General features: G+C 35.8%; 1 protein-coding gene across 3 annotated transcripts in view; it reads left to right on the top strand.

Moving 5' to 3' along the window:
* The window catches only part of BMPR2 (bone morphogenetic protein receptor type 2), a 187108-nt gene extending 167535 nt beyond the window's left edge, over positions 1-19573 (top strand). The window contains exons 8-13 of one of the 3 annotated variants that reach the window (XM_023500692.2): positions 555-715; positions 1827-1974; positions 6486-6625; positions 10223-10395; positions 13124-14397; positions 16099-19573. In XM_023500692.2, coding sequence (XP_023356460.1) covers positions 555-715; positions 1827-1974; positions 6486-6625; positions 10223-10395; positions 13124-14397; positions 16099-16349 — 2147 coding nt within the window. In that variant the 3' untranslated portion in view covers positions 16350-19573. Of the gene's footprint in view, positions 1-554; positions 716-1826; positions 1975-6485; positions 6626-10222; positions 10396-13123; positions 14407-16098 lie in introns of all 3 variants that reach the window. The other 2 variants (XM_023500690.2, XM_023500691.2) reach the window with 2 other exon arrangements.
* The last annotated feature ends 7721 nt before the right edge of the window (positions 19574-27294 follow it).

Here is a 27294-nt window from a genome sequence, read left to right as displayed (position 1 = left end):
GTGTGTGTGTGTGTGTGTGTAGACAGTCTTTCCTCTCCCACCCCCAACCCTCCTCACCCTTTACTTTTCACTCTTAAAGACCTTTGGATTGAACTTACGATTTCATTGCTGGGGGTTTTAACTTTTTTTTGTATCATAGGAACTATTACAGTGTTTTAAATTGTTATTCTTATCAAGCTAACATTTTCATTTGTAAAAAAATCATTCCTCTTCTTCTGTCTCTCAATTACCATTGCCACACTCAGGAGGGAAAACTTTACAAAATGGTTTTGAAATTAATAAGGAACACATTAGCTATTAGTTTCACCAGAAGAGTTTATATTTAATTAACGTTTCCTATGCAAGTTGGCGTGACTAATCGGTGATTAATGAATTGAGAAAATGATTACTTGTATTATCTTTTTTATTAATAAAAATTGATGGGTTAGAAAATAATATCCGTCTCTATTTGTATCATCTACTTACCAACATCCTATTTTTGTTTTCTATCTATTGTTTTCAGCTATCTGAATAGCTTTTCAGATATTAATAAGCATTTGAAATTATCCAAACAGATCATTACAAACCTGCGATTTCTCATCGAGACTTAAATAGCCGAAATGTTCTTGTAAAGAATGATGGAACCTGTGTCATTAGTGACTTTGGATTGTCCATGAGGCTAACTGGAAATAGACTTGTCCGCCCTGGGGAAGAGGACAATGCAGCAATAAGTGAGGTGAGCTTGTTTGATATATATATGCCAAAATGAGACATTCCGACAGACATAGTAGCTTGCAGAAAAAAATTTCTTATATTCACTGTACCATCAGCCCTTGTGTATTTATTACATTGCTAATGTTATTAATGGGATTTTTTTTTTAATCTTAGTAGTTATCAGTATTCTTTAAGCACATTACAGCTTTTGGCAGCTATTGACTTACCCAACTAAATTTCTTTTGAAATCATTGTTATGTCAATGCATTTTGATAAGTATAGACAAGTATAGAAGAATAGATAATATTTTGGAACAGTTTTGATTTAGAGTTCATGTTCTAATAGTTTATTTTCATTTTGAAATATGGCAAACATCAGTATATTATAGGATTACTAGTTACTATTAATGTTTTCTAATTGATAATAATGATTCTTTCCAAAGAGGTATGCCCCAAGGTAATTGTCACTGAAATAGAGCAGAAAGGAATCTTATCTTTGCTAACACCTTCTATCATCTATCACAGATATTCCTTCTAGCCCTCTTTTGATAGGAGTTGGAAGATGTGTTTTAAAATAATTCTCCTAAATCTATTGTGATCATCCCTGACCCTGGGGATATGTGTTTAAGACTTAAGTTCATGCATTTTGGAATTGAAAGGGACCTCAGATCATTTAAACATGCTCTTCAAAATTCCCAGAACTAGAAAGGAAAAGCCAATACATTTTCATCCCAGAAGATTTGTAAAAATTATGGGCTTTATTGGAATTGTACTTCCAGTTAAGTGTCTAATAGGAATTAATGAGTAAACAAATGTGATGGAAAAGTTTACTGTGCTTCTTATTGAATGGAAATTAATAATTAAGTGAAGGACAATAACAAACATTATAGAGGTACTAAAATTAATGCTAAAGACTTGAGCTTTTATTGGTCATCTTTCTTGGATATTTATTTATTATCAGTACATAAAAGATGGACATTTTATAGATGGAAAATGGAGGCACCAAAATTAAATGATTGTTTTGAATTTAGGTAACAAGTAATAATATGTCTCAAGTTCAGATCTAACAGTTGGTGTTTTTATCCACTAGAATATGTAATAATTTCAGAAAATAACCTTTTTTTGTTTTATTAGGTTGGCACAATCCGATACATGGCACCAGAAGTGCTAGAAGGAGCAGTTAATCTGAGGGACTGTGAATCTGCTCTAAAACAAGTAGACATGTATGCACTTGGCCTAATCTACTGGGAAATATTTATGAGATGTACTGATCTCTTTCCAGGTAAGGAGAAAAATGGTAATGAAAGTTTGAAAATGTATCAGCTTTGGATTACTACCTAATATCTTTGTTGATTGAATCTGTTTGCCAGAATTATTTGAATTTTGTTTTATTCTTTAGTCCATTGCCATCTAGTGTTTAAAAATAATATTAACAGACATTTTTTCCACAGGAAAGGTTACTGCAAAACTATAGTCTATCTTTGAGTTGGCTTCTGAATGAAAAGTATATAATTGTCCTATTCTATCTGACTTGGACTAATCACTTCCTTTATGAATCTTTTCAGTATTTGAAATAAACTGCTGAATTTACCAAACAGGAAATTAAAAATAAGTGTGTTTCTCATTGAGAATGCTCATTCTTGGAATTGTCTGCCAATTCTGGTCTGATCAAACCTCTGTCCTTTCAAAGTACTTAACTTGAGGTGGCCAAGAGAGGTTAGAGTTGTTTCACCCTAGTGATATTTTCTCATCATTCAGTCATTCACCAAATAAGTATTGACTGCCTGCTTTGTGCACAGCACTGTATTAAAGGCTAAAGGGAGTTCAGATCCAATAGGTGAAATAGACATGTACACAAGTGCTTAGAATACAAACATTCAGTGTATGTATAAAAGGCACAGAAAGCTCTCAGAACAAAGTGAAGAAAAGGTCAGTTTCAGCTAAGGAGAGAAAAATTTTTCTGGAGGGAATGGCATTTGAATTGGCTTTCAAAAAGCCTCATCAGAAAACATTTATTATTTAGACTGCCACTATATTAGGGTCGCCATAAAATGTACTACTTTATACACATTCTGCCTCTTCTGAATTTTCTAAGACAGCATTTATGAAAGAGAAGCTACTATTAAGCCAACCATAAAATTTACAATTTTATTTCAAAGGCAATTCTTTTTAATTTTAAAATTTTCATTATGAGAATAATTTCCTAATATATGCTCCTTCCCAAGTTGAATCTTCTTTGCTACGAAGAAAATTTTGATCAGAATACAGTTAACAAAGCATCTGTGCTTGAGATAGGTAACATTCCATACCCCTTGTCCTCCCAGCTTCTTTTGAGAAGAGGAAGATATTGCCTCTTTTGTTCCTCCGGGACCAAGATTGTTCTCTACAATTAATTGAACTTGCCAAATAAATGGCAACACAGAATGGGTACTCAGTTTTAGTTAATTCTTCTAGCAATAGTCTCTAAATTGTATGCATCTTATTCTAGAATTATTATACTTGAGTCAACCTTGGATTCAATTTATTAAATCAACATTTGCCTTTTATAGACACATATTATATGTCATTAATTGCTTTTCAAAAGTATGGTATTTGGCAAAAAGAAGTTATGGTAAATTCTATAGGAATGAAAAATTACTTTCAGTTAGTATCAGAAAAGATGAAAGGAGACCATTTTCACAGATCCTGCATGGGAGTCTGCCTATAGTTTCAACTTATCCAAGGTACTCTTCACACATTCTTTAAAACTCAAAGTAGTTGTCTTTATTTTAAAGCCAGGCCCCCAGGATGTTATTAATAAGAATCTTATGTATAGGTCAGTTGTTTATATTTTGGAGAGTGCCTGCAACTTTCCTTTAGGCTGCTAGAGATATTTGATGGAAAGATTAAAAAGATTAAAAAATTAGGTGAATTTTTGAGTCATCTATCTATAAGTGGCATGTGATTGAAAAAATTCCCATAGAGAGTGAGTATATATTAAGAAAAACATGCAATCGATAGGAAAAAGTGATATCATTCATACTCCTCCCCATCTCTGAACTAATCACTGGGTTCTTTATACACACTGCACTTTCCTTACCTCCATAAATATATTATGATTTTTCAAGGAAGGGAGGGAAAGAGCTTACAGCTACATAGAGTCAGGGAAAGCTTCATGTAGGAAATGGAATTGAGCTGAGCTTTGAAGGAAACTAGAAATAATAAGGATAATTCTTTTCTTTGGGGTAGATAGGGAGGATAGATAAGTGATAAATAATACTCTTGAATAGTTTGGGGAGAAAAAATAAGTTAAGGAAGACTTAACTTAAGATAATCAAATCCAGGATTAAAATCTTCCCCTACTGGGCTGGACACCTCTTGATTAGACTCTAATGACAGCTACTTTATTGATATAAATATGGAAGGAAGGGGAAAATAGGGAAAAACTAAGGGATGTAATGGATAGAGTTCAGATGTAATGGATAGAGTTCAGATAGCCTCAGATACTAGTTGTGTTGACCTTGGACAAACCAGTCTGCCTTTCCTAGTGTCCTCATCTGTAAAATGGGGATAATGTTAGCACCTAACTCCTGGAGTCTTTGTGTGAATCAGATAAGATAAGATTTGTAAAGCAATTAGCAAAATTTAGAGCTCTGTGTAAATGCTAGCTATTGTTATTGTTATAAGGGCTCCATAGGCAAGACTGTTACTCTCGGCCAGTTACATCACTGTTTGTTTTAACTGTCAAAGAGATTCACATTTCATAAAAGTTATCCTAGGGAATGAACTATTTTGTTTATAAACATCATGAAAAGGGTTTTGCACAGAAGGAAGCACCTGAGCCTTAAATAAGGCTGAGGATTCCAAGAGGCACGAGTGAATGGGGTAGGTGCCTTCCAGGTCTAGAGGACTACTTGTGAACTAATGTAGAAACGGCATATGGAAGATTGAGTTTAAAAGTAACAAGTAGGCCAGTTTGGCTGAGATAAATAAAATGCTGGAAGGAAATAATATAAAAAAGAGCTGAAGAGGCAAATTGGAGCCAGATTATACAAGGTCTCATTACAGGCTAAGAATTTTGTCTTTGATGTGGAGGGAATAGGGTGACTGAGATTTTTGATCAGGAGAATGATATCAAGTTTTTTTCTTTGGACAATTATTTTGGCAGCTGTGGAAAAGAGAAAATAGAGAAGGCAAAGACTGGAACTGAGAAATCAAATAGGAGAAGCTTACAAGAGTCTAGGGCAGTGGTTCCCAAACTTTTTTTTTGTATCAAACTTTTTCTAAACATGCAAGCTTTATCCTTTAATTTGTTCAAACTATTGATTTTCAAAAAATGACCTACAAAAGTTCTCCAAGTACTTTGTAATATTATGTAGCATGAACATGTGTGATATGACTGTTGGTACTTTCATTTCCCATATGAATTAATAATTCACAAAAAATATGATCTCATTTTTAAAAATCTCATTAAAAGTGCCATCATCATGTCTAATAATTCTGGCAAGGCTGTATGTGTGCGTGTGTGTAAGCGTCGGGGGGGGGTGGGGGGGGTGGGGGGTGGGGGTGGGGGCGGGGAGGGGTTAATGGGTATGTGTGGTCAGCCATAATGTGTTGGGATAGAAGAGGATGCTTCTGAAAGGAATGAGAAGATTCCTTATCTCACATTTAACTGGCAGCTGCTGCTGAGAGAACAAAAACTTAATTGAATGTGGATACCTCACATAACTGGCCCTTCAGATTTGGAAGGGACTGTGGTATCCTTGCCCAGGAAGCAGCTGGGTGGTACAATGGATAGAGCATTGAACCTGGAATCAGGAAGTTCTGACGTAAAATGTAGCCTCGAGAACTTCCCAGCTGTGGGATCAAGGGCAAGTCCCTTAACCTTTTATTTGTCTCAGTTTCCTCAGCTATAAAATGGGAATAATAATAGCACTTACCGTGTTGTGAGGATCAAATGAGATATTTGTTTTCTTTAAAAAAAAAAAAAAAAAAATCATCACATTATCTGGCACATTATAAAAATGCTTATTTCTTTCCCTTCCTTCTTTAATATATGAATTTTTTTTACAATAGTTGTCTGGTTATCACCCAGTATCTGCTCAAACTTCATGATATTGATTTCCTGATTCTGCCTACCTCCTGTAGCTGAGGAAAGAATTCAGGAAGATATGGAATACCCACTGTCTGCTATATACATCATCAACCCTTTTCTGAACTATTCTACAATTGGTGCTCCAAAGTCAGAAAATTTATTTTAAAATTCACACTGTGAATTTTACCATTTCTTCTTTGGAATTTTTGGGGTTTTTTGTTTGTTTAGTAAAAAAATTATTTTCCTCTGTTAGAAAATAGCTGCAATGCCTGACACAACTACATTAATGATGCAAAATTGGTCTAGAATTGACTACATGTTCTGGTTAACATTGAAGCTAGTCTCTATAAACAAATATTACTTCAAGATAGAGTTGACAATAGGAAATCAGCATATAAATGGCATTTCTTTTTAATACTATCTTTTTTTTAGTGGCATATATTAAAGAACTGCAGCAAATACAAATTATGTGCTAATGGTACAGCTCTGCCCTTTCCCCCATTAATAGTTTTTTTTTAAATGCCCAACTATAATAAAAAGTTTAAAAAATTAAAAAAAAAAAAAAAAAGAGACTATAAGACTTCCAGGTAGCCAAAATATTTGTATTTGTCTTTTATTTGGTGATTTGGGTTTGAATTCTTGAAGAGTCAGTGACATTGTTTTGTTGTTATAGTTGAACATTTCATACTGGTCTACTTTTCTAAAACCTTGATTTTAAGCAGGTGAATCTGTGCCAGAGTACCAGATGGCCTTCCAGACAGAAGTAGGGAACCGCCCCACTTTTGAAGACATGCAGGTCCTGGTGTCTAGGGAAAAGCAGAGGCCCAGATTCCCAGAAGCTTGGAAAGAAAACAGTCTGGTATGTAAGAGGAAAAATCAAGTTATTAAAAAAGAGCTAACAAGAAAATTCTGTCATTTTTTTTTTTAGACAAAATATGCACTGTATCTTTTTAACAGTGGATTTCAGAATTGCTTTAATTATTTCTTCCTTATAATTATGACTATCTAAATTGTTTAGTATAAAATTAGTGTTTGAGAGATTTTTTTTCCTTTTTTTTTTTTTAAACAAGAAATTGTGATAGGGAAGGTTTTGTTGGAATAATGTATACTGCATTCACCATAGCTTCATCAAGAGTTTTATACCAGATTGAATGACAGCTGTAATCATACATATTAATAAGCCTTTTCAAATGTGGTTGTTTAGATTTCCTCATTTGCTTGATACCAAAAGTAAATACATCAATCAGCAATGCAGATTAGCATAGGTCCATCAGTCCATAAACTAATAGAAATTTTGGGCAAGTATAGGGAAAAAAAGAATGGAAAAAAATACTATACATTCAAAATGTAATATACACCACTGACTGCTTTACAGATACTTCCTGCTATTTGATTAAATTGTTACTGTAATAACATTACTAAGCTTAGAAAAGACTAGTGAAAATTAAAACTACTAAATTTTAAAAATCTGTCTGAAAGCCATTGTAAATATCTAATATGCAATTTTGCATATTGTTAATTTTTTCTTTTTTATATTGAGTTCCTTGATATAACCATTTTTTCAACTATATTCTTCCCCAATTGAAAATCAGCAAAATTTGACTAATGATTTTGATGAATGAGAATTTCATTTCAGTGCCATCACCGGCAAAGCTGTCACACAACGAAGTTCTTAGAAAATATTTATCTTGTGCTCTTTCACTGGCTTATAATATACAATCAAGCCTGCTTTTTTTTTTTTTTTTTTTTTTTTAATAACTTGTTTAAGCCATTTGCTTAACTGGAAAAATAAAATCCATTATTTTGAGTCTTCTGACATTTTAAAAAAGCATTATTAGGCACCCCCAAAGTTTTTCTGCACTATGCATTCTGTGCATTATTTTTTTTTTATTTATTTAATAGCCTTTTATTTACAAGTTATATGTATGGGTAACTTTACAGCATTAACAATTGCCAAACCTCTTGTTCCAATTTTTCACCTCTTACCCCCCACACCCTCCCCCAAATGGCAGGATGACCAGTAGATGTTAAATATATTAAAATATAAATTAGATACATAATAAGTATACATGACCAAACCGTTATTTTACTGTACAAAAAGAATCAGATTCTGAAATATTGTACAATTAGCTTGTGAAGGAAATCAACAATGCAGGTGGGCAAAAATATAGGGATTGGAAATTCAATGTAATGGTTTTTAGTCATCACCCAGAGTTCTTTCTCTGGGCATAGCTGGTTCTGTGCATTATTTCTTGAAAACTTTTTACTCTTTAGAATAGATTTTGCTAAGTAAGGGAATAGGAAAACTTGGTTTGTTTCCAAATGATGCATTTGATCAGTCTACAGAACTTGTTTCCCTATAGGGAAAGTCCACTTTTAGAGTAAGATAGAGCCCAAAGTGGTGGGGAGAAAAATTTAGAAACCACATTTATAAATAATTGCACTTCTAATATAAATGCATTGACCGTAGATTTAAAAAAATCAGGACTAGGTGAATAGGTTCAGTCAGATGAAGTCATCAGTTTTAAGGAAATCCTAGTATAACTACAGATCTCAGATAACATCTGTAAATTATAGTCTTAAAGGTTGTCTGAGCATTATGAGGTTAAGTGATTTGATCATGGTTATACTGCTTAGTGCTTATCAGGTAAAGCATTTGAATCTGATTCTAACTAACTTTTAAGACCGTATCCCCAAGACCCAATACACTTTGCATAGTTTTTTTTTTTTTTAAATGAATTTCAACCTTCATGTATAAGTTCTCTGTACCACTCCCACCATAATTTTCTTTCTCCCTCACCATTCTCATTCTATTATTTCTTTTCTTCTTTTTTCCTCTAATGTCTCAGTTACTCCCAAACTTATATATATGCTCCAGACCTACATTCAGTTGTAAAAACACTTTGCTCTTTGTCCATATGTTCTCTTTCCCTATATTATTGCCATTATTGGAAACAAATGTATTTTCTCTCAACTGTTTAAAAATATCACTTATTTTCTCAGAAATTCTTGAAATCCTTTTCCTTCTCTCCCTGGTAAATCCAGTCTTTTAAAATTCCTCCAACTGCTCTTTCCTTTCCGTCTACTTCCTTTTAAATCCCCTCCTCATCTAGTTTCAGTCATAAACATTTAACCTAAAGTTTCCCATGATTTCTTTGGCCAAAAAAAAATCCCCTGCTCTGGTTTTAGCCTGCTTGGGTTTTGGCTATATTCTGAGTTGGTTGCTCTGATATTAATCATTTCATAGTTTTCTTCTTTTCTGTCTTGTCACTTTTAGTACTTTCAGCTCAACTAGTTTCTCTTTACTGAAAGACCTGTGGTGTCACTCAGGAACTCAGGTCTCCATATAACCCTGTGCTCAGTTTTATCATCAAATACAAAGAAAGTGTTATTTGTGTATAAATAACTCTGTGAGTTCTCTCTTGCCTTGACCTATCTTGCTCCTTTCTGACTGTTTTTGTTTTTTTGCTCCTTAAAGGAAACATCACATCTATTAACCTACCCTCTCAAACAACATGTGATGTGTCTTCTTAATGGGGGTAGGAGGAGTAGGGAGGGAGGAAGGGAAATAACCTAGAACTCGAAGTTTTAAAAACAAATGTTAAAAAAAAATAATTTTTACACATAACTGGGGAAGTAAAATAGTAAATCGAATAACATGTGAAAACACAATTTTGTATCTTATCCTTCTTTCTAATAACTTTTCCAATTGTTCTTTATTACTACTGGGTGATGTCACCACAATCTATTTAAAAAGACACCAGGTTTCCATAGGAAAAGCAATAGAATCTTCTGAACTAGTCTTCCTAATCCTTCCATAATCCTTCCCAGCCATTCATAGCCAAATCAGAAACTTCATTTCTTCAAATTCCATGGCAAAAAGACAGCAGCCTGAAATTTTTAATTTGTGTATTACTTATTTGGGGGAATATTCATGATGAGAAGCTAATCAGAAGTCAACTACTTTTCTATATATTGTGTAGTAGTATATGTATGTGCATGTGTAACATATACATAAAAGCACTCCCTAACTTACATATGATTTTTGTGCCCAAGACAGACAAGTAGGCAGCTAACCTAAAACTACAATACCTCTTAAAATTTCCTTATTACACTGTTGTTTCATATTGAACTTGCAGTCAAAACAACCAGATATTTTTCAGTTGAATTGCTGTCTTATGCTTTTAAGGTTGAATTTATGAACAAATCCAAATTTAAGTTAGAATCCTAGTAATCTGTTTAGAGTAAACAAAATGAGTTGGCTGCACATCTGGGAATCTTTTAACTGACTTAATTGTTACTTGATACATGACGCCTAAAACACATATTAAGAATACGCTACATGTAGTAATTGCTTAGTTACTTTTTAAATTTAACTTAATTCATTGACTTTTAAAGTTATATTTTAAATTAAATTTTAAAATTCAAAATGTTTGACATAAAATTTTTATCCCAGGCTGTGAGATCACTGAAGGAAACAATCGAGGACTGTTGGGATCAGGATGCAGAGGCTCGGCTTACTGCTCAGTGTGCTGAGGAGAGGATGGCTGAACTCATGATGATTTGGGAAAGGAACAAGTCAGTCAGTCCAACAGTCAATCCAATGTCTACTGCTATGCAGAATGAACGGTAAGAACAGTGTGGAGTTGAGCCTAAGTTGGTGAGTGATCCATGAACAAAAGAAGGCCATAGGAGATGAGATCTTAAGTATCAAAAGTCATTTTCCCAGGGAAGGGTGTTTTATTTGTTTGTTTGTTTGTTGTTTTTAATGAGGACAGAATACCTGCCTTTATATCTAAGGGAGAAAGAAAAACTAGGTCATTTCTGAGTTATGGAACTTCTTTGAAAGGAGTTAAACAATTCTTTGGGATCTTCTTTAGTTTTTCATTTATTCAATTTTTCTTCCTTTTAGTGATCTTTTCATTTGCAGTATTGTTTATGAGGCTGTGGGTTGGGTTAAAAACTCTGGGCTTGGAATCAAGAAGAAATGCATTCAGATCTGCCTCAAATCCTCACCAGCTTTTACCAGGAAAGTCACTCATCCCCCATCAACCTCAGTTTTCTCATTTATAAAATGGGGATAATAGTCCCAGTCCTTGTTATCTTTACAACAAGATACTATTTGTAAGTTTGTAGCACTCTACAACTGACAAAGTATTTACACAGGTTCTCTCATTTGAACTGATAACAACCCTGGGAGTGATTTTGGAGCTATAATTTATCATCATCATCATTTTGTGAGCTAAAAAAAATCAGATGACTTACTCAGGCATGAACAATAAGTGTCTTTGGCAAGATCTGAACATGGTTCTTCTGGACACCAAGACCGCCTTCTGTCTGCCCAACCACAGTTTGTTCCTTTGGTTCTGTGTGTTTCATTCTGCTTCAGTTCATGCAAATCTTTTCTTGATTCTCTTAAGTTTGTCATATTCATTTCTTTCTACACAGTGATAGTCCAATACAAAGTAAAATTGCTTCTCTTAAGTGAAGGATAGTTCTAAGAAATTGTGAGCATTCAGATTATGCACTTGGCATTATTCTAACAATTAAAATAATCTTCCAATGAAATTGTTTCTAAAGAGAGAGCATAAAGTACTGAAGCACACTGACCTGGTCCAACTCCCTCCTCCTCCTGGGTCACCTGAGGCAGTCTATTCTTCTACATTGGCCCTGGGTTTTTCTCAACCACAAAAATGTGGGCAGTGAGGGTCAGCTAGATGGTGCAGTGTATAGAGCACCAGTCCTGAAATCAAGAGGACCTGAGTTCAAATCTGGCCTCAGACACTTAATACTTCCTAGCTATGCAACCTTGGGCAAGTCACTTAACCCCAATTCCTCAGAAAAAAAACAAACAAAATAAATGTGGGCAGTAAGCAAGGTGATCCATAAGATCCCTTTTGATTCAAAAATTCTAGGGTTCTCATCACTATCAGGCAATTCTCATTCATTGTCCATAAAGACATCCAGAAAAAAGCTAACAGAGATGACAGAAGAATTGATGCTCTATTCCCTGCTGGGTTTCTTAGGAAAGGAAAAAGTTTGACACTTTTCTATTCCCCAGCATACTTAAGTTGTGAAAGCAAACTGTTTGGAAATAAGGTGCTAAGATTATCTCTCCGCGGATTGCTTGCTCTCTGCTGGTTTCCTCCAAGTTAATATTTTGATGGCCACTGGATTGCCCCAATTAGCAAGTAACAGGTTGCAAAAAAGTCTCCAGTCCCAAACCTGGTTCAAAGGAGGCGAATCTTCCCAAAGTCATTCATTCTGCTGTAACTTTTCTCCTTGTTTCATTCACATATCCCACAGCTTTCCAATGTGCTCCCTTTTCTCTTCTTCCCTTCCCTATCCTTTTGTTTTGTAGTCTCCTTTTTGTTAGTCTTTGTGATTCTTTCAGGGTTTATTATCCTTTCTGGATGCCCTCTTCCCTCATGGCCTTTTTTACTCTCTGACTTCCTTACCAACCAACCAACTACCATTATCAGTGATGGCATTGTGAATCCTGTTATCAGTGCTGTCCTTGATATTCTTTGTAGTTAAGTATTACTTATACATTAATGTGGAGGTGTGCTGGGGGCCCACATGGTATGATTGGCCCATATTTCACAACTTCTTAGGTAAAGTCCTGGTACTAAGATCTTGATCGGATTTAGGCCCCTTCCTTGGACTTTCCTTACAAAGATTCAGAGGCCTCACGGGAATCCCAAAATGGACCTGAGACGGGAATCCAACTCTCCCTTGAAGCTTTTATGGCTTTCCAGAATATGAAGATAGAGATCAGGTCTGCCTGATGGTCAGTCTGTACCTGTTAGTATAGGTGCTTTGTCCCCACGTTCTAATCTTTCTTAAGCAGCTAATATGTGCATACTGGTAAGTGGTATCGAGATTCAAAAGTAGTGATGGCTTTTATTTCCAAGGAATTTATAATCTTATTGTGACTGTTAAATAGTTGTTATAGTATTGTTTTTAATTATTATGGTTTTATAATTGCTGTGCTACTGTTGATGCAAAGAGAGATTTATATTGATGCTTGCATAGTCCATATCTTTAGGAATTAAAAAAAGAAAATGGATATGTCTTAAAAGTTTCCTTAGGTTGGTCCATTTCCACAGACTTTTTTCAGTAGTCAGTGTGTTTTTATAAAAGCAACATCAGTAACTGATTATTAGCACTTTGTTTAAAATATGAGGCATTTCAATATTCAGATCAGTTAATGTAATTTTCTAAGTCACAAAACACTCAGAACAAAATGAGTTATGAAACAGTTAAAGACACTGAGATTTTAAAATCAGAAATGTTGAATGTAGAGGTAGTTTGTCACAAATATCCTCTCAATGTGGCTTTTTTTTTTTCCTTTAAGCAACCTGTCACACAACAGGCGTGTGCCAAAGATTGGCCCTTATCCCGATTATTCTTCTTCTTCATACATAGAAGACTCCATTCATCACCCTGACAGCATTGTGAAGAATATCTCCTTAGAACATTCAGTGTCCAGCAGCACACCTCTAACTATAGGCGAAAAGAACCGAAACTCAATTAACTATGAACGGCAGCAAGCACAGGCCCGGATTCCCAGTCCTGAAACTAGCGTCACCAGTCTGTCCACAAACACCACCACTACAAACACCACCGGCCTTACTCCCAGCACTGGCATGACCACCATCTCAGAGATGCCCTACTCCGATGAAACAAACCTCCACGCCACAAACGTGGCCCAGCCCGTTGGGCCAACCCCCGTCTGCCTGCAGCTCACCGAAGAGGACTTGGAGACCAATAAGTTGGACCCAAAAGAAGTTGACAAAAATCTAAAGGAGAGCTCTGATGAGAATCTCATGGAGCACTCACTTAAACAGTTCAGTGGACCAGACCCCCTGAGCAGCACCAGCTCCAGCTTGCTTTACCCATTGATAAAACTGGCAGTGGAGGTAACTGGACAGCAGGACTTCACTCAGGCTGGTAATGGTCAGGCGTGTTTGATCCCTGATGTCCCACCTGCTCAAATCTATCCTCTCCCTAAGCAACAGAACCTTCCTAAGAGGCCTACTAGTCTACCCCTGAACACCAAAAACTCAACAAAAGAGCCCCGGCTGAAATTTGGCAGCAAGCACAAATCAAACTTGAAGCAAGTTGAAACTGGAGTTGCCAAGATGAATACAATCAATGCTGCAGAACCCCACGTAGTGACAGTCACCATGAACGGCGTGGCAGGCAGAAGCCACAATGTGAACTCACATGTTGCCACAGCCCCGTATGCCAATGGTGTGGTGCCATCTGGGCAGGTGCCCAACTTGGTGACCCACAGAGCCCAGGAGATGCTGCAGAACCAGTTCAGCGGAGAGGACAGCCGGCTAACTATCAACTCCAGCCCCGACGAGCACGAGCCTCTCCTGAGACGGGAGCAGCAGGCCGGCCACGATGAAGGCGTCCTGGATCGCCTGGTGGACAGGAGAGATCGGCCCCTGGAAGGTGGTCGCACAAACTCCAATAACAACAACAGCAATCCGTGTCCCGGGCAGGAGGTGCTTGCTGTTGACCTTCAGAGCACAGGGGCAGACCCTGGGCAGTCAAAGCCCAGGAGGGCTCAGCGGCCTAATTCCTTGGACCTGTCAGCCACCAATGCCCTGGACAGCACTGGTATGCAGTGTAAGTGCAGGCCCACGTCGCCGACCCTCTGGCCGAGTGACCATCCAGCTGCCGTCGACTTTTCTGTCACCATTAATTAACATCGTGTTGTTTAATACAGGCAGCTAGGTGACACAGTAGAGTAGAGGGGTGGGCCTGGAGACAAATCCCAGCTCAGACACCAACTAGCCATGTGATCCTGGGCAAGTCCCTTAACCCCTGTCTGCTTCAGCTTCCTCAGCATCTGCCTCCCAAGGCTGTGGTGGAGTCGAAACAAGTTAATGTTTCTAAAGGGCTGTGTTATTATCAAAATAGTTCTAGATCTCATGTGCAACAGACTTGGCTGTAGCTTTACTAGGCAACATTTGTATTTATATTTGAATTGTAGGAACTAAATAAATATCCATCAGTTTCAAAAGACAAGCCAGGGCCTTGAGGATTAAGGTGAAGTTATTCTTTTACAAGCTCTTCTGGTATTTTAATTGGCAATTACATCACATAATACTACCAATTGTAGCTATCATGAGAATTGGGGATTTTATCCAAAAACTAGCAATTTTTCAGTCATAAGGAACATTTAGAAGAGTCACCAGAAACTGTAGGGTCACATCCTCCTTGATGCCCTGACCATCTTGAAGCTCATATTGACAGGTCCCTAAGGCCTCCTGGCATTGTTCTAGGCATTGTACAAATCAATTTAAATCAGTATATGATCTCTGACTTATGTAAGAGCTAATCACCCAAAACAATAGCTTGCTAAATTCAGTAACATTTACCACCAAACAGCATTTTGTTGCTGATATCTTTGATGTCAGCTTTTTGTGCCAACAAAACTATCAGAAAGAATTGTGAAGAGGACTTCTGTCTGCATCACTAGAGAAGGCAAAAGGATTGTTGTCTAGCCTGAATTAATCCTGAGTGTGTAGGAAGGCAAAAATAATTTCTTGATATTAATGACAGATAATACTGCATGCAGAGAAGCAGAAAATATGTTCTATCTTTATGGGCATGTTAGGAGAATTGCAACACAAGTAAAGGGAGGCACATTCAAGAATTATGGCAGGAGCACCTGGCCACATGTTTCAAAAATTGTCCCAGAGTGCTCATATGGAAAAGGTCCTCCCATTGAATAACAGCTACCATAGACAGGAAGACAGTGCAATATAATCCAACTGGTCAGTTCTTAAGAAGAAAAACATTAAGAAATAGCACTCTTATTTCTCTGAAAAATGAAATCCTAAGCACTATTTAAACTTGATCCTCTTGAGTAGGCTATTAAGAGGAATAAAACTCTTCCATTTTCACCTAATTCACCAGAGTTTAAGAATTGCACTTAGAAGAAGCAAAGCATATGAGAATTTCTTAAGAGCCTTAGTTTTTTACTGAATATATCTTCGTGCTTCTTTTCCATCCCTGTTCTGCAGAACAGTTTTGCATTCATAACAAAAGGAGTTATTTTACAGGTAATTAGCCTAGAGTTCAACTTCCTAAGGGAGAACTGTGGGTCAGGAAAAATCAGGATAAGTTTAAAGGTAGGCTCTGCCCACCAAAATGCATAATAATGGATTTCAAGATAATACTCTGTCAATACTGGCTACTGTCACTTGCCTTGATGGCTGTTTTAACATACTACATCATCTCTATATAAACTAACCATACCACTGTCGACGGTTTTTTCTAGATAACACTTTTTTTTTGCTCTTCTGTTTTCAGTAGGTGAGTCATCACAAGATGGCAAACCAGGATCGGGTGAAAAGATCAAGAAACGTGTGAAAACCCCCTATTCCCTTAAGCGGTGGCGCCCTTCCACCTGGGTCATCTCCACGGAACCACTGGACTGTGAGGTCAACAACAATGGTGGTGATAGGGCTGCTCATTCCAAATCCAGCACTGCTGTTTACCTTGCGGAAGGGGGCACTGCCACAACCAGGGTGTCTCAAGAGACGGGAATGAACTGTCTATGAAATGTCTCACAAGCCTACCCTGAAAAGGACTTTTTTTTTTTTTCATCACTTAAAACAAACATGCAGAAGACATTGAAAAGAAAACAAAAACTTTATCCTCCTGTCAGCTCCCCCTACCCAGGACTTGTTTTAAATAGATTTCAGCTATGCAGAAATTTTTTAGCTTATGCTTCCATATTTTTAAGTTGTTTTTTTTTTTGTTGGTTTTTTTTTTATGTTTTTGCACTTTTATTTAGTCTCACTAAAGTTAAGTCTGTCTGTTATGACCACAGAATTCTATATATGTGTATCTAGAAGAGGTGGTCTCAAAATATTTTTTTAATGTATTTCTGATAATCTGTTTGGACCATTTTCCAAAAGGTCACTAAAATCAGAAGCAGACTCTAAGACAGGTTTGACTACAGTGGTGTCTTGTATCCATGTCTAATTTCTGTGCACAAGCTAGTATGTATGTTTATACGTTCCTGAGTGTATCTTTTGAACATCCTTCTTGTGTTCTGTTGGAATGTGCAATAGTTTGAAGGCCACAGAATGCCCAGTGTTTCTGACGTGGACACAGTTGTGTCCTCCCACATGGTTGATGCTAGTTATTTTCTTCCCCATCAATTGGGCTGGTCAGATTGTGTGACTGTGAACTTTGCATGTTGTAGCCAGCCTCAAACTGCTACCTTGTCATCTCATTTCTAAGGTGATTATGGAGAGTGCATAAACCTTGCCGTAAAGGGCCCTAAATAGGGAATCACAAAATTTAATTTGAAATGCGGTTCTTTTTAACCTTCCAAATCTGAATACATTTCCTTCCAGGCATTTTAAGAAACCATAATTAGAGTATTAATTTTGAAAGTTCTTAAAATAAAAGAGCATTGAACAAAAAATAAGAAAACACAAATGCCAGCCATTTTTCCAGTTTATTTTCCTATTTGCATCTGTACTCTTTCCACATTCAGTCATATTAGTAATGTGTTATATAAGGAGTACATTTTTACCAGAAAACATGAAGAGCTAACACTGTGATATAATTTTTAAGTAGGTAAATTGTTTTCTCATCCCTTCTCTTAACAATCAGTTCTTTAACTTAAGAGAGGTTCTATTTCCTAGTTTGAAAATGAATTTTAAAAGTAATTTTTAGTTACGGACCTGTAGTATCTTGTGTATTTAGTTCCCAAACAAAGCCGTATGGCTTCATCAGAAAATGATTCATCTTCCTAAGACCTAAAACACTGTGTGGAAAAATTATTCCGTCAGCATGCCAAATGCCTGTGGCAGGAAGGATTGCTGCCAAACCTGTCTGTCTTAAGCTGATTGAGGCCGAACTTCTCTCCTTTCAAGTCATCTCTTTCTTTGCTTTACCTCTTACATGGTTCCTCCCCCATTAAATACTTTTGCCCACTCTCCCCATGGACTATTAATCTACAACTAGCATATGTGATGTGCTGGATGCCTTTTTCTGCCATAGCATGGATGTGGCCCATTATTTGGGCTTTTATTAGTTCTGAAGCTTCCCCTTACATCCTTCATTCCTTCTGAAACATATTTAAGCAGCCTCAGAAATTAGAACACCTTTTATTAAATGAAGGATGCCTTTCTTTCTAAGCACAATTCTTTGATAACTTAATGTGTATGAACAATAACAATCTAATTTTTGTTTCTCCATGTAGTCCTAGGGCTTTCTATACAATAGCTAAGTAATTCCCAAAATATTGATCCAAGGATCTGCCTCCTGAACTGCACTGCATCAGGCATAGAACCTTCTCCAGTTGCTTCTCCATTTATCCCAAGACAACCAGTCTGACAGACTTTTCCCTTGGATGCTCATTTCCTTCTTAAATTTCCTAGCTACTATGAGCTTACATCGTAGAAATGGAATAATTGCATCACATTTTGGTTCTTTACATTGAGTCCTTTGTCCCCTTTTTGGCAGTAGCAAAAATGCTAGTGAAGTGTCTCACAAACCTATCCCAAGGCTTGCATGGTTTGACATTTCTCTTTATTTGGACTTCTATAGATGTCTCTCAAATTTCTGCTTATGTGTAATAAGCTTGATTTTTCTAGTGATAGTAATCTATATAATGAAATTATTTGAAAAAAATTGTCTTTGTTCTTCAGAATTTAAATTCATTCCTCAGAGACGTTTCAGGGAATTCTTTTAAATAATGGATAAAATATTCAACCCTCATCCAATTTGAAGTATGTTTAATAGTGGGGAAAGAACATCCGAGCTTCACTTCATCCTTTTCTTCCTGCCATGACAGGAATTAGTCCACATTCTATGTACTTTGTTTGGGGACTAATTCTTTGTAAGTTTTCCAACATTTTAATGCTTGATGCAATCAAATGATGTGAACAAAGTTTATACAACAGATTAAAAAACCTCACTATATTACTCAACAAAAGCCTATTACAATAGTTGCATTCCCCCCCCCCCCAATTTCTCTAACAGTCTGTTGGAGAAAATAGGCAAGATAGAAAATGTGTTTCATAAAGCATCTTATCAGTAAAATAATTCTGAAAAATTGTTTTGTTAAATAGTCATTGTTTCAAACTACTTAATTGCTTAAATATGTTTGTAATTCTTAGTGAAACAATTTTACTTTAACTGTTTTCATTGTGACTCTGCTACTGCTGTATAGCAGTAGGGTAAAATACGTGGTTCTAAATTCTGATGTTTAACTGATATTGCAAACATAGGAATTTAGAAAATAGTTTGATCTTTTTTAGCAAATAAAATACTTATGTTGAAAATATTAGAATGTAGTTCACAAACCATAGTAAACAAACTTTAAAGATCTAATAAGTAACCTAATTCCAAAATAGTACCCCTAACTAAAGTTAAACTAGAATACCAAAAATCAGTGGTTAAAAGTTTTTGTTTCATTGTTTTGGGGAAAGGACTTAATTATAATTTATGAGGAAACTAATTTTCCTTTCCTTTGTGAATGGATGGTTTATTAGAAGACAGGTATATCATCAGTAGACTGACACTGTAAATAAGGGATTGTGCCAATATTATACAAACAATGACAAGGATGTTCTGCTTGGTTGGATGGAATTCAGTCACAGTTAGGCAAGTGCAGGACCAGGTAGTTTTATTGTTTTAGCAGAGTAAAAGCTGAGAGATAATCAGGCAACAGAAGATAAAAATATGTTTGAAGTTAATTTTCTCTACTTGCAAACTGAAAAGATAACTAAAAAGGCCCCCTCAAAATCAGTCCAATACATGCTACCATGAGTTCCAAAAAAGGCTTCATTTCTGCTCTTTGTTATTTTACATTGTAGACTTAAGGCAAAATTATTTTTAGTATAGTGGAAAGTGGATTATTGGTATAAAGAAATTTTTTTGTAATGATTCCATGTTGATAGAAAAAGCTTCAGTCTTTTATTAGTATATTTAATGAGCCAAGTTCTAGTAAACATTTGTTTCCTTTGGGAAAACAATATCCTTTTAGGGTGAGAAAACATCATTTTGTCATTTTAGAAAACAATACTGAGATTGTAGGTATAGTGTGTAGGAAGACTATAAAGAAATGTGTCAAGTGGGTTTTATAAGGCTGTTAATAAAACTTTAATTGATCCTAAAGTCATCAAGAATTGATGTAGGAAACATTTGATTAAATATGTGTAAACATGTATGCACATGAGTGGAAGTTATCTTAAAATGGAACAAGAAGTATAGTTGCCACTTTTATTATAGAATGCTCATTTGAATGGCTTAATAGCCTAAGAGCTATGTGACATTTCTAGCTGTGTGAAAACACACAAATCATTTTGGAGTGGATCATGCTTAAGATTCCAGTTTTGAGCTTATGTAAATTTTAGCCAAAACTACCTTACGTGTCCCTTTTGTGGATATGCTCAATAAAGAACTTAAACTGGTAAATCACTGATTGAGATACTTATCTGAAAATAGAACCAAAACAGGGCTGTTAACCAGATATTCAAAATTGAGCAAATACATGAAAAACATCAGGAAATAATAAAATTGGGAGGGCCAGGCCAAGATGGCAAATTTGAAGCAACCCAGCTGAACTCTCTAAACATTCCCCTTCAAATAACTTTTTAAAAAATGTTTCAAATCAAAATTTGGAATGGCAGAGCAAACAAATGGTCAAAGTGAGAAATTTTTCCCAGCCTAAGAAATCTTAAAAAGTTGTCAGGAAAGGTTTATTTCATCAGGGTCGAAATCTGTCTAGAGTCAGCACACATGGCTGCAGCAGCAGCAATTTCAGGGGCTCTGTGCCCAGAGAGAGTAAGAGGGTGAAGACAGCTGGCTATAGAGATTATAGGGCACCTTTTATTGACCTTAGGTACAGCTGGCACTGACTGGTAATTCTATTACTCATAAACAGTTTGGAGTCACAGTTCAAGGGTGGAGATGGGTTCTAAGGGTTAGTCATGAGGGAGCAAGGACCCTGTTCACAGTACCAACACAGAGAACACTAGCATTTGGGGCTCCAGGGGACCAAAAGTCTTTACTGGATAAAGACCAAAACACAGACCAGGAGAGCTAGTCTAAATTATACCACATTGGAAGCATCAAAAACTAGCAGATTTCCAGAACTAGTTCTGGAAATGGAAACTTGGAACACTACCTTCCTTCCCCCCTTTTCACTCTTGGGGAGCAGAACCCAATTTTAAGATAAAGTTAAAAATCAAGGAATAAGCAGGGGAAATGAGTAAACAACAACAAAAGAATCTGATCATAAAAAGTGAACATTTTTGGTTGTTATGATTAACTAGATATGGTGGCAGGGATAACTCAGGAGAAGATGATGAGGTGAAAATAAAGATAAGAAAATGTTCAAAGTAAAATGTTAACTGGACCCAAGCCCAGCAATAATTCCCGGAAGACTTAAAGATGAGATGAGTAGTATAAAAAATTGAGAATTGAGAGTGATGCAAGAAAATTATGAAAAGAGACTTAATAGCTTAGTAAAAGAGGCACAAAAACAAACTGAAGAAAATAACACCTTAAAAAACAAAATTGACCTAAAGGTAAAAGAGGCATAAAATTTTCCTGAAGAATTCCTTAAAAAAACAAAACAAAACAAAAACAATTAGCCAATGGAAAAAGAGGTGCAAAAATCTCAAGGAAAAAATTCCTTAAAAATTAGAATTGAGTGAGTGGAAGCTAATGACTCCATCAGACATCAAAAGGATTGGGAGGGCTGGGCCATCTAGCTACTTGTCCATTTAAATCAACACTGGTCTTGTGTAACTCTTGCTTTGAAAAATGAGCTACGGCACTCTCTTTTTCACATGTCCAATCTTTATCTTATAGAAATTGCTTCTTATGCACTTTATAAGCCTTCTGCTTCCTCTCAAATACATTTCTTCTCTCCCAATAGAAAATGGATACAATCCTCTATGTTATCCTTTCATACCCTTGAAAACTTCTGTCAGTCCAGATGTGTGTTTCCCAGACTGTATTTTCCTAATTCCTTTAGTTTTTCCTACCTTCATAATCATTTTTATTCATAGTTTTAAACAGCTAAAACAGAATTATAACATTGAAATAGTCCCCTAGGTGAATAGGTATAGAAATCGAAAGCAAAGATTGCAGAACTTGACAAAAGGTTCAATTATGATGCTATTAGCAAATTAGCCTTTGAAAATTGGGCTTTAGACTGGATTATCCAACACTTTGTAAATTTCAACTGTTTAATGTCTAAATGTTCCCACCAATTAAAAGTGTAAAGCCATGCATGAAGAGTTATACTTCTCACTAGCTTGCCATACTTTGTTATTATTTAACTATTATTGCAGCAAGCTTTGTATCATTGTAATAAGTCATAATAATGTTGTATAGACCTCTTTCTAGACTATAATATTTCATACACTAAATGCTACAGGTTCGATTATCAAATAGATATATACTATGCTAATTATCGATGAGAATTTTCATAGGCCGCTTTTTAAATGTACATATTTCATTGCAGCATAGATTAGATTGTGACAACCAATTTCCATTCTTTTAATTTCTTTATGAATTCCCTTCAGCAGGTGATTAAAGCTAAGTTATTTCCACATGCAAAAAAAAAAAAAAAAAAAAAGATATAAATTCAGTTGCTAGCATACCTAAAAGCAAACAAGTCAAAAAATCTAGGCTGTACATTAAAGTTATGCATAAAGGACATCTAAAATTTTTAAAAGATTACTTGAACATTTAAGTTCCGTTATTGTTATGATGTTCATAAAGTTATTATGAATACTTTGTATACAGGTTTATTTTTTAAACCCAGTTTTAAACTTAGCACCTAGATTTTAAATTCTTTGGGGGAAGAAATTTAGATTAAAATCATATCATGTAGGGCCTCAATTTAGGATTGAATTTTTTTTAAACGTAACTTTTAAATTATATTTTCAATAATTTATCATTTTTTTACCATTTAATTTGCACTTGTAGATTTCAAAAAAAACAAGTTGTTTTAGACTTTAAGCATCTTGCTTAAACACTCAGGGCCCACCCTGTCCCTTTGCACACTGCGGACTTCAGTTGTTAGCATTTAGACAGTTGGGTCCAGTCTCATACAGAAGTGTAATCTGTGTATTGCACTTAGATTCGTTCAATTTACATAATTACATTGTGTAAGAGAAGAGATTCATAGAAACTTGTCTGGTCATATAATAAAAGGATGGTTCTGAAGCAAACAAACCTTCCAGACTAATTGTCTACATGTTGCTGCACAGTTAAATAATGGCCTTCTAGTGGAAATACCATCTTCAAAGCCAATACAACCCTTTGAATTAATGAATATTCAGGTTGGCTTGAGTGGAGGAACTCACCTATGTAGTAGAATTTTCTCAGTAAGTAACTTCCTTAACTTTATAAAACTTTTTTCCCAAAACATAAATCAACAAATCCAGAAATAATTTAGAAGTCCAACAAGAAACAGCCCAACATGGTAGCATTCTTCTATCTCTTCACATTGTTGAGCCCTGCAGGAATTTGCCAAATTACTCTCCATCTATTGCTTTTAATTCAAACGAGTTTGCAGTTCAGTTTTGTTTTCTAAATTATCAGGCATGTTAAGACCCAAAGCTAGGTGTTTCACGTATTTAAAATCCTGCCAGTGAAGTAGTCTGAAACCCAATCTTTCATCTCAGGCAATACATCTCAGTATCATTTAAAGAAAACTAGCACCCTCCCCACAAAATGTATAACTTTGAGGAACTGAAGGAACACAAAAGACCTAAAAAAGATACATTTCAAAGTTAATTAAGCCTACATTTTAACTTTGAATGACCTGGCTTATGTGGCTTCTTTTTTTAATCAGACATTTATTTATTTAAACAGTTTTGTATGCTTTTGTCTTTTCATTTTCCTTAGATAATGTGCTGCATAGATGTTTGTATAAGCCGGAATCATTCTTAGATTTCAGTTGGTGACTTTTTTCACATGACTATATATGGTTTACTGTAAAATACACTAATTTCTAGGGTTTGGTGTTTGTAGAAGCTGAAACATGGAGATATATAGCTGCCGTGGTTATTAGGAAAGGACAGGAAAAATAACCTAGAGAACATTCATGTCTAAGTATGCTTTTCTGGAAAAGAAAGTGTAAAAAAAAAAAAAATCAGTCTCCTCAGAACCCTCTTGTTAACGGGTATTTTTTTGTTGGTGTGTTTCCTCTTAAATTGATGTCCATTCCTCTAAAATTATGGATGGAATATCATGTATGAATTTATAAATAGTTACTTTTAGTTACTTTGCTTTTGTATAAGCTGTCTGATATCTTGCTATGCTGTATAAGTTGTGTTTGATGGAACAGTGTGAGTATGAAATATGAAATAAAGCAAATTACTTTTCTTTTTTTATCAATTATGGATGCCACTATGAAAGCTGACATTAAGCCACTACAGAGTTTTCTATGAATACTTGTAAGTAAACGCTTTGATATATACAAACCTAAATAAAAAAAAGATTGTATTGATACAGAGGCATTGGATAAGAAAATTTTAAGACAATTCTTTAGGTTTAAAAAAGGCTTGCTGTAAAATGGTGCATTACTCCATTTATTAAAGATCATATTAATGACAATTGTGGTCTTTTGGCTTGGTGAATCGACCAGAAGTTTTGATAGCTTAAAAATTATTTTTTGTATACTCAAGAAAATTAAGACATTCAGTTCTATTGACTTCTCCAATGTTTCAGGGACCTGTGTTTTTAATTGGCATGAGTATTCTCTCTAGCAGAGCAGATTTGTTTCTCTATAATTGTGCAAAATGTCTTTTGAGAGTTTTAGTGGCCAAAAAATTCATCACCTAGAGCCAATCTTATGTAACATTTACCATAGGCTAGTCCCAACAGCTAGTCCACTGTCCCTGGCCTCAGTCATAGTTTTTACAAGAGAGCTGTACTTTGCCCTATTCCTAGTAGTGCCCGTGAGTAAGTGGCAACCTACAGGATGCCATCTGAAGGCTGCCTGAGCCCCTTCTCCAAGAAGCACTTATGGGCAAATGTTTGATGCAAAATACCTAGTTCATTTAAGACAGCCCCATTAGAGTGTGATTAAGAGTAGGAGAAGCACACAAACCTAAGAACCCATTTTGTATGTTCACAAAATACGGGGTGAGTTATGGGGAAGAGGAAAGCTTAAGGAAGGCTTTTTGGAAAAGGGAGCATGAAGTTTGGGGCCTTAAAATAGGAATCGGCGTTAAAGGGGGAAAGACCATTTCAAACCAAAAGCCCAGCAACGGCCAAGAGAGGCAGGAAAACAGGAGCCACCCCTGGGAAATAGCAGCTGTGGTGTGAAGGAGCCTCTGAGGAGCTTTGACTCAATGGACTGGGGACTTGGTTTGGTCAGCAGGAGGGAACTTAGGTATGGAGAAAACTAGGAGTAGAAACTGCAAAACTCTCCCCACTGGCTTGCAATAGTGCCTGAGACTCAGGCCATTCTTTAAATTTTCCGTAATTTAAAAAAAAAAAATTTTTTTAGTAGAATTGAGATATACTATGTTAAGAATCTTTGGGATTTTCTTGGCAGAGATAATTGGATTTCTCCAGCTCATTTTACAGATGAGGAAACTGAGGCAAACAGTTAAGTGGATTACCTCGGGTCAGACACTAGTCTAAAGCCAGATTTCAATTCAGAAAATTGCTGCCTAGTAACAGTAGCTCTGATGAATCCAGATATTATAATAACTCACAGTTACAGGTTTTTTAGGTTCACAAAATTTTCTGGATATCTCCTTTGGTTTTAAGAGTTTATCATTAGCTAGCTAGCACACAGCCAGGGAGGGGATAGCTCTGAGTAAAGGGCCTTTTGATTAAGAATGGAGGAGGGGAAAGGTAAACAGACCTTTTCCAACATGAGGTCCTGAGCAGTAGAAGATACTGAAAGCTAAAATTAAGCCCATGACTTTAACTTACTTAACCACCTTAACCATTTGGCTTCCTGGCAAATCCTGAACACATGCCATAAAAGTTTTTGGCAGGAAATAAGTGGATTGCTGCCAGAGACCATGTCACAGTGGGCCAAACAATAAGATATCCATTACGGATAGGAGATTAGGAAAAACTTTTTTTCTTGTGACACAAGTTTGTCCTACAGGTTAGTGCAATATTCAGTTTTACAAGCTTCCACTTCCAGGTCTCTGCACAGCCCCAGTGCATAAGATTTAAGTAGTCATTAAAGGTGGTGATAAATAATAATTTCTATTTTTTAATTATCTTGATGAGATCCTTTCACCTGGGAAATTTACCTCAACTGTGTCCCACAGTGCCTTTTTAATTGCCACTTCCTTTGTTTGGTAGTACATATAAAATGTGTCTAATCCTGCACAAGGGAAAGACCCACCATCAGTCTGTGTGTGTGTATGTATACATGTGCATATTATATGTATGCATATACACAAATATATATACATATGTGAGTGTATAATCACACGCATCACATGTACAAACACACATATAGATGTACCTATGCACATGCATATATAAATACACATATAATATCCCAGAAATTGCACTGTCTTTTCATTATAGGATAAAACTTTCCATTTCGAGGCCTATTAAATACAGTAAATTTAGTCTACTTTTCAAATTGAATTTGAAATACTACTTGTCAAATGTTCATTCTGTTCTCTGCTTTATCTGGGCCTTGTATAAAGCGTGGAAGCACAAATGCTTTACAATGAAAGGAACCAACCTCCGAGATCACACACTCCCCGTTGCTCAGAGGCTTGTTGGCTTGCCTACTGTCAATCAGAACTGGCAGAGCCAGAATTGAGACCAAGGTCATGTGACTCCAAATCCAGTGCTTTTTCTACCCAGTTAAGAATCATCTTGTTTAAGCTAATATCCCGCATTTTGATAGATGAGAAAATTAAGGTTCAGAAATGTGAAATGGCATAAACTTAGTATTAAAGAAAACCAGATGATCAATAGTGTTAAGGTGCAGAGAGGCTGAGGGCCGTGAGTCGGGAGAATAGGCTATTAGATCTGACAACTGAGAGATCATTGTTAATTTTTTTCTTCTTTTTTTCCCTTTTTTTCCCCAGATGCTATGATAGTCTATCCAGAGAATCCAACGATGATTCAACATAAAAACATTGGCTGATAATACCTTCAGTAAAGTAGGATTAAAAAAAAAATTCACAAAATTCAGCTCCTATACATAACCAACAAAACACAAAGTAAGAAATTGAAAGAGAAATTTCACTCAAAATAGCAATAAAATACGTTAACTTTCTGGGAATTAATCTAGTATGTATAAAGATAGTTTTCAACATTCATTTTTGTAAAAACAAAACAAAACGAAACAAAACTGTGTTCCAAATTTTTCTCCTCTCCTCCCCAAGACAGCAAGCAATCTGATACAGGTTAAATATGTGCTATCCTTACTTGTTTGCCCATCAATTGGAGAATGGCTGAATAAGTAATGTTATATGAATTTTCTTGTTATGTCATACATTTCCTTATTTGTTAGATCATACAAGAAAAATC

The sequence above is a fragment of the Sarcophilus harrisii genome, chromosome 3 (genome assembly GCF_902635505.1).
Source record: "Sarcophilus harrisii chromosome 3, mSarHar1.11, whole genome shotgun sequence".
Classification (NCBI taxonomy): domain Eukaryota; kingdom Metazoa; phylum Chordata; class Mammalia; order Dasyuromorphia; family Dasyuridae; genus Sarcophilus; species Sarcophilus harrisii.
The sequence above is the reverse complement of the archived record's forward strand: the minus strand, read 5'-3'. Positions and strand labels throughout refer to the sequence as shown.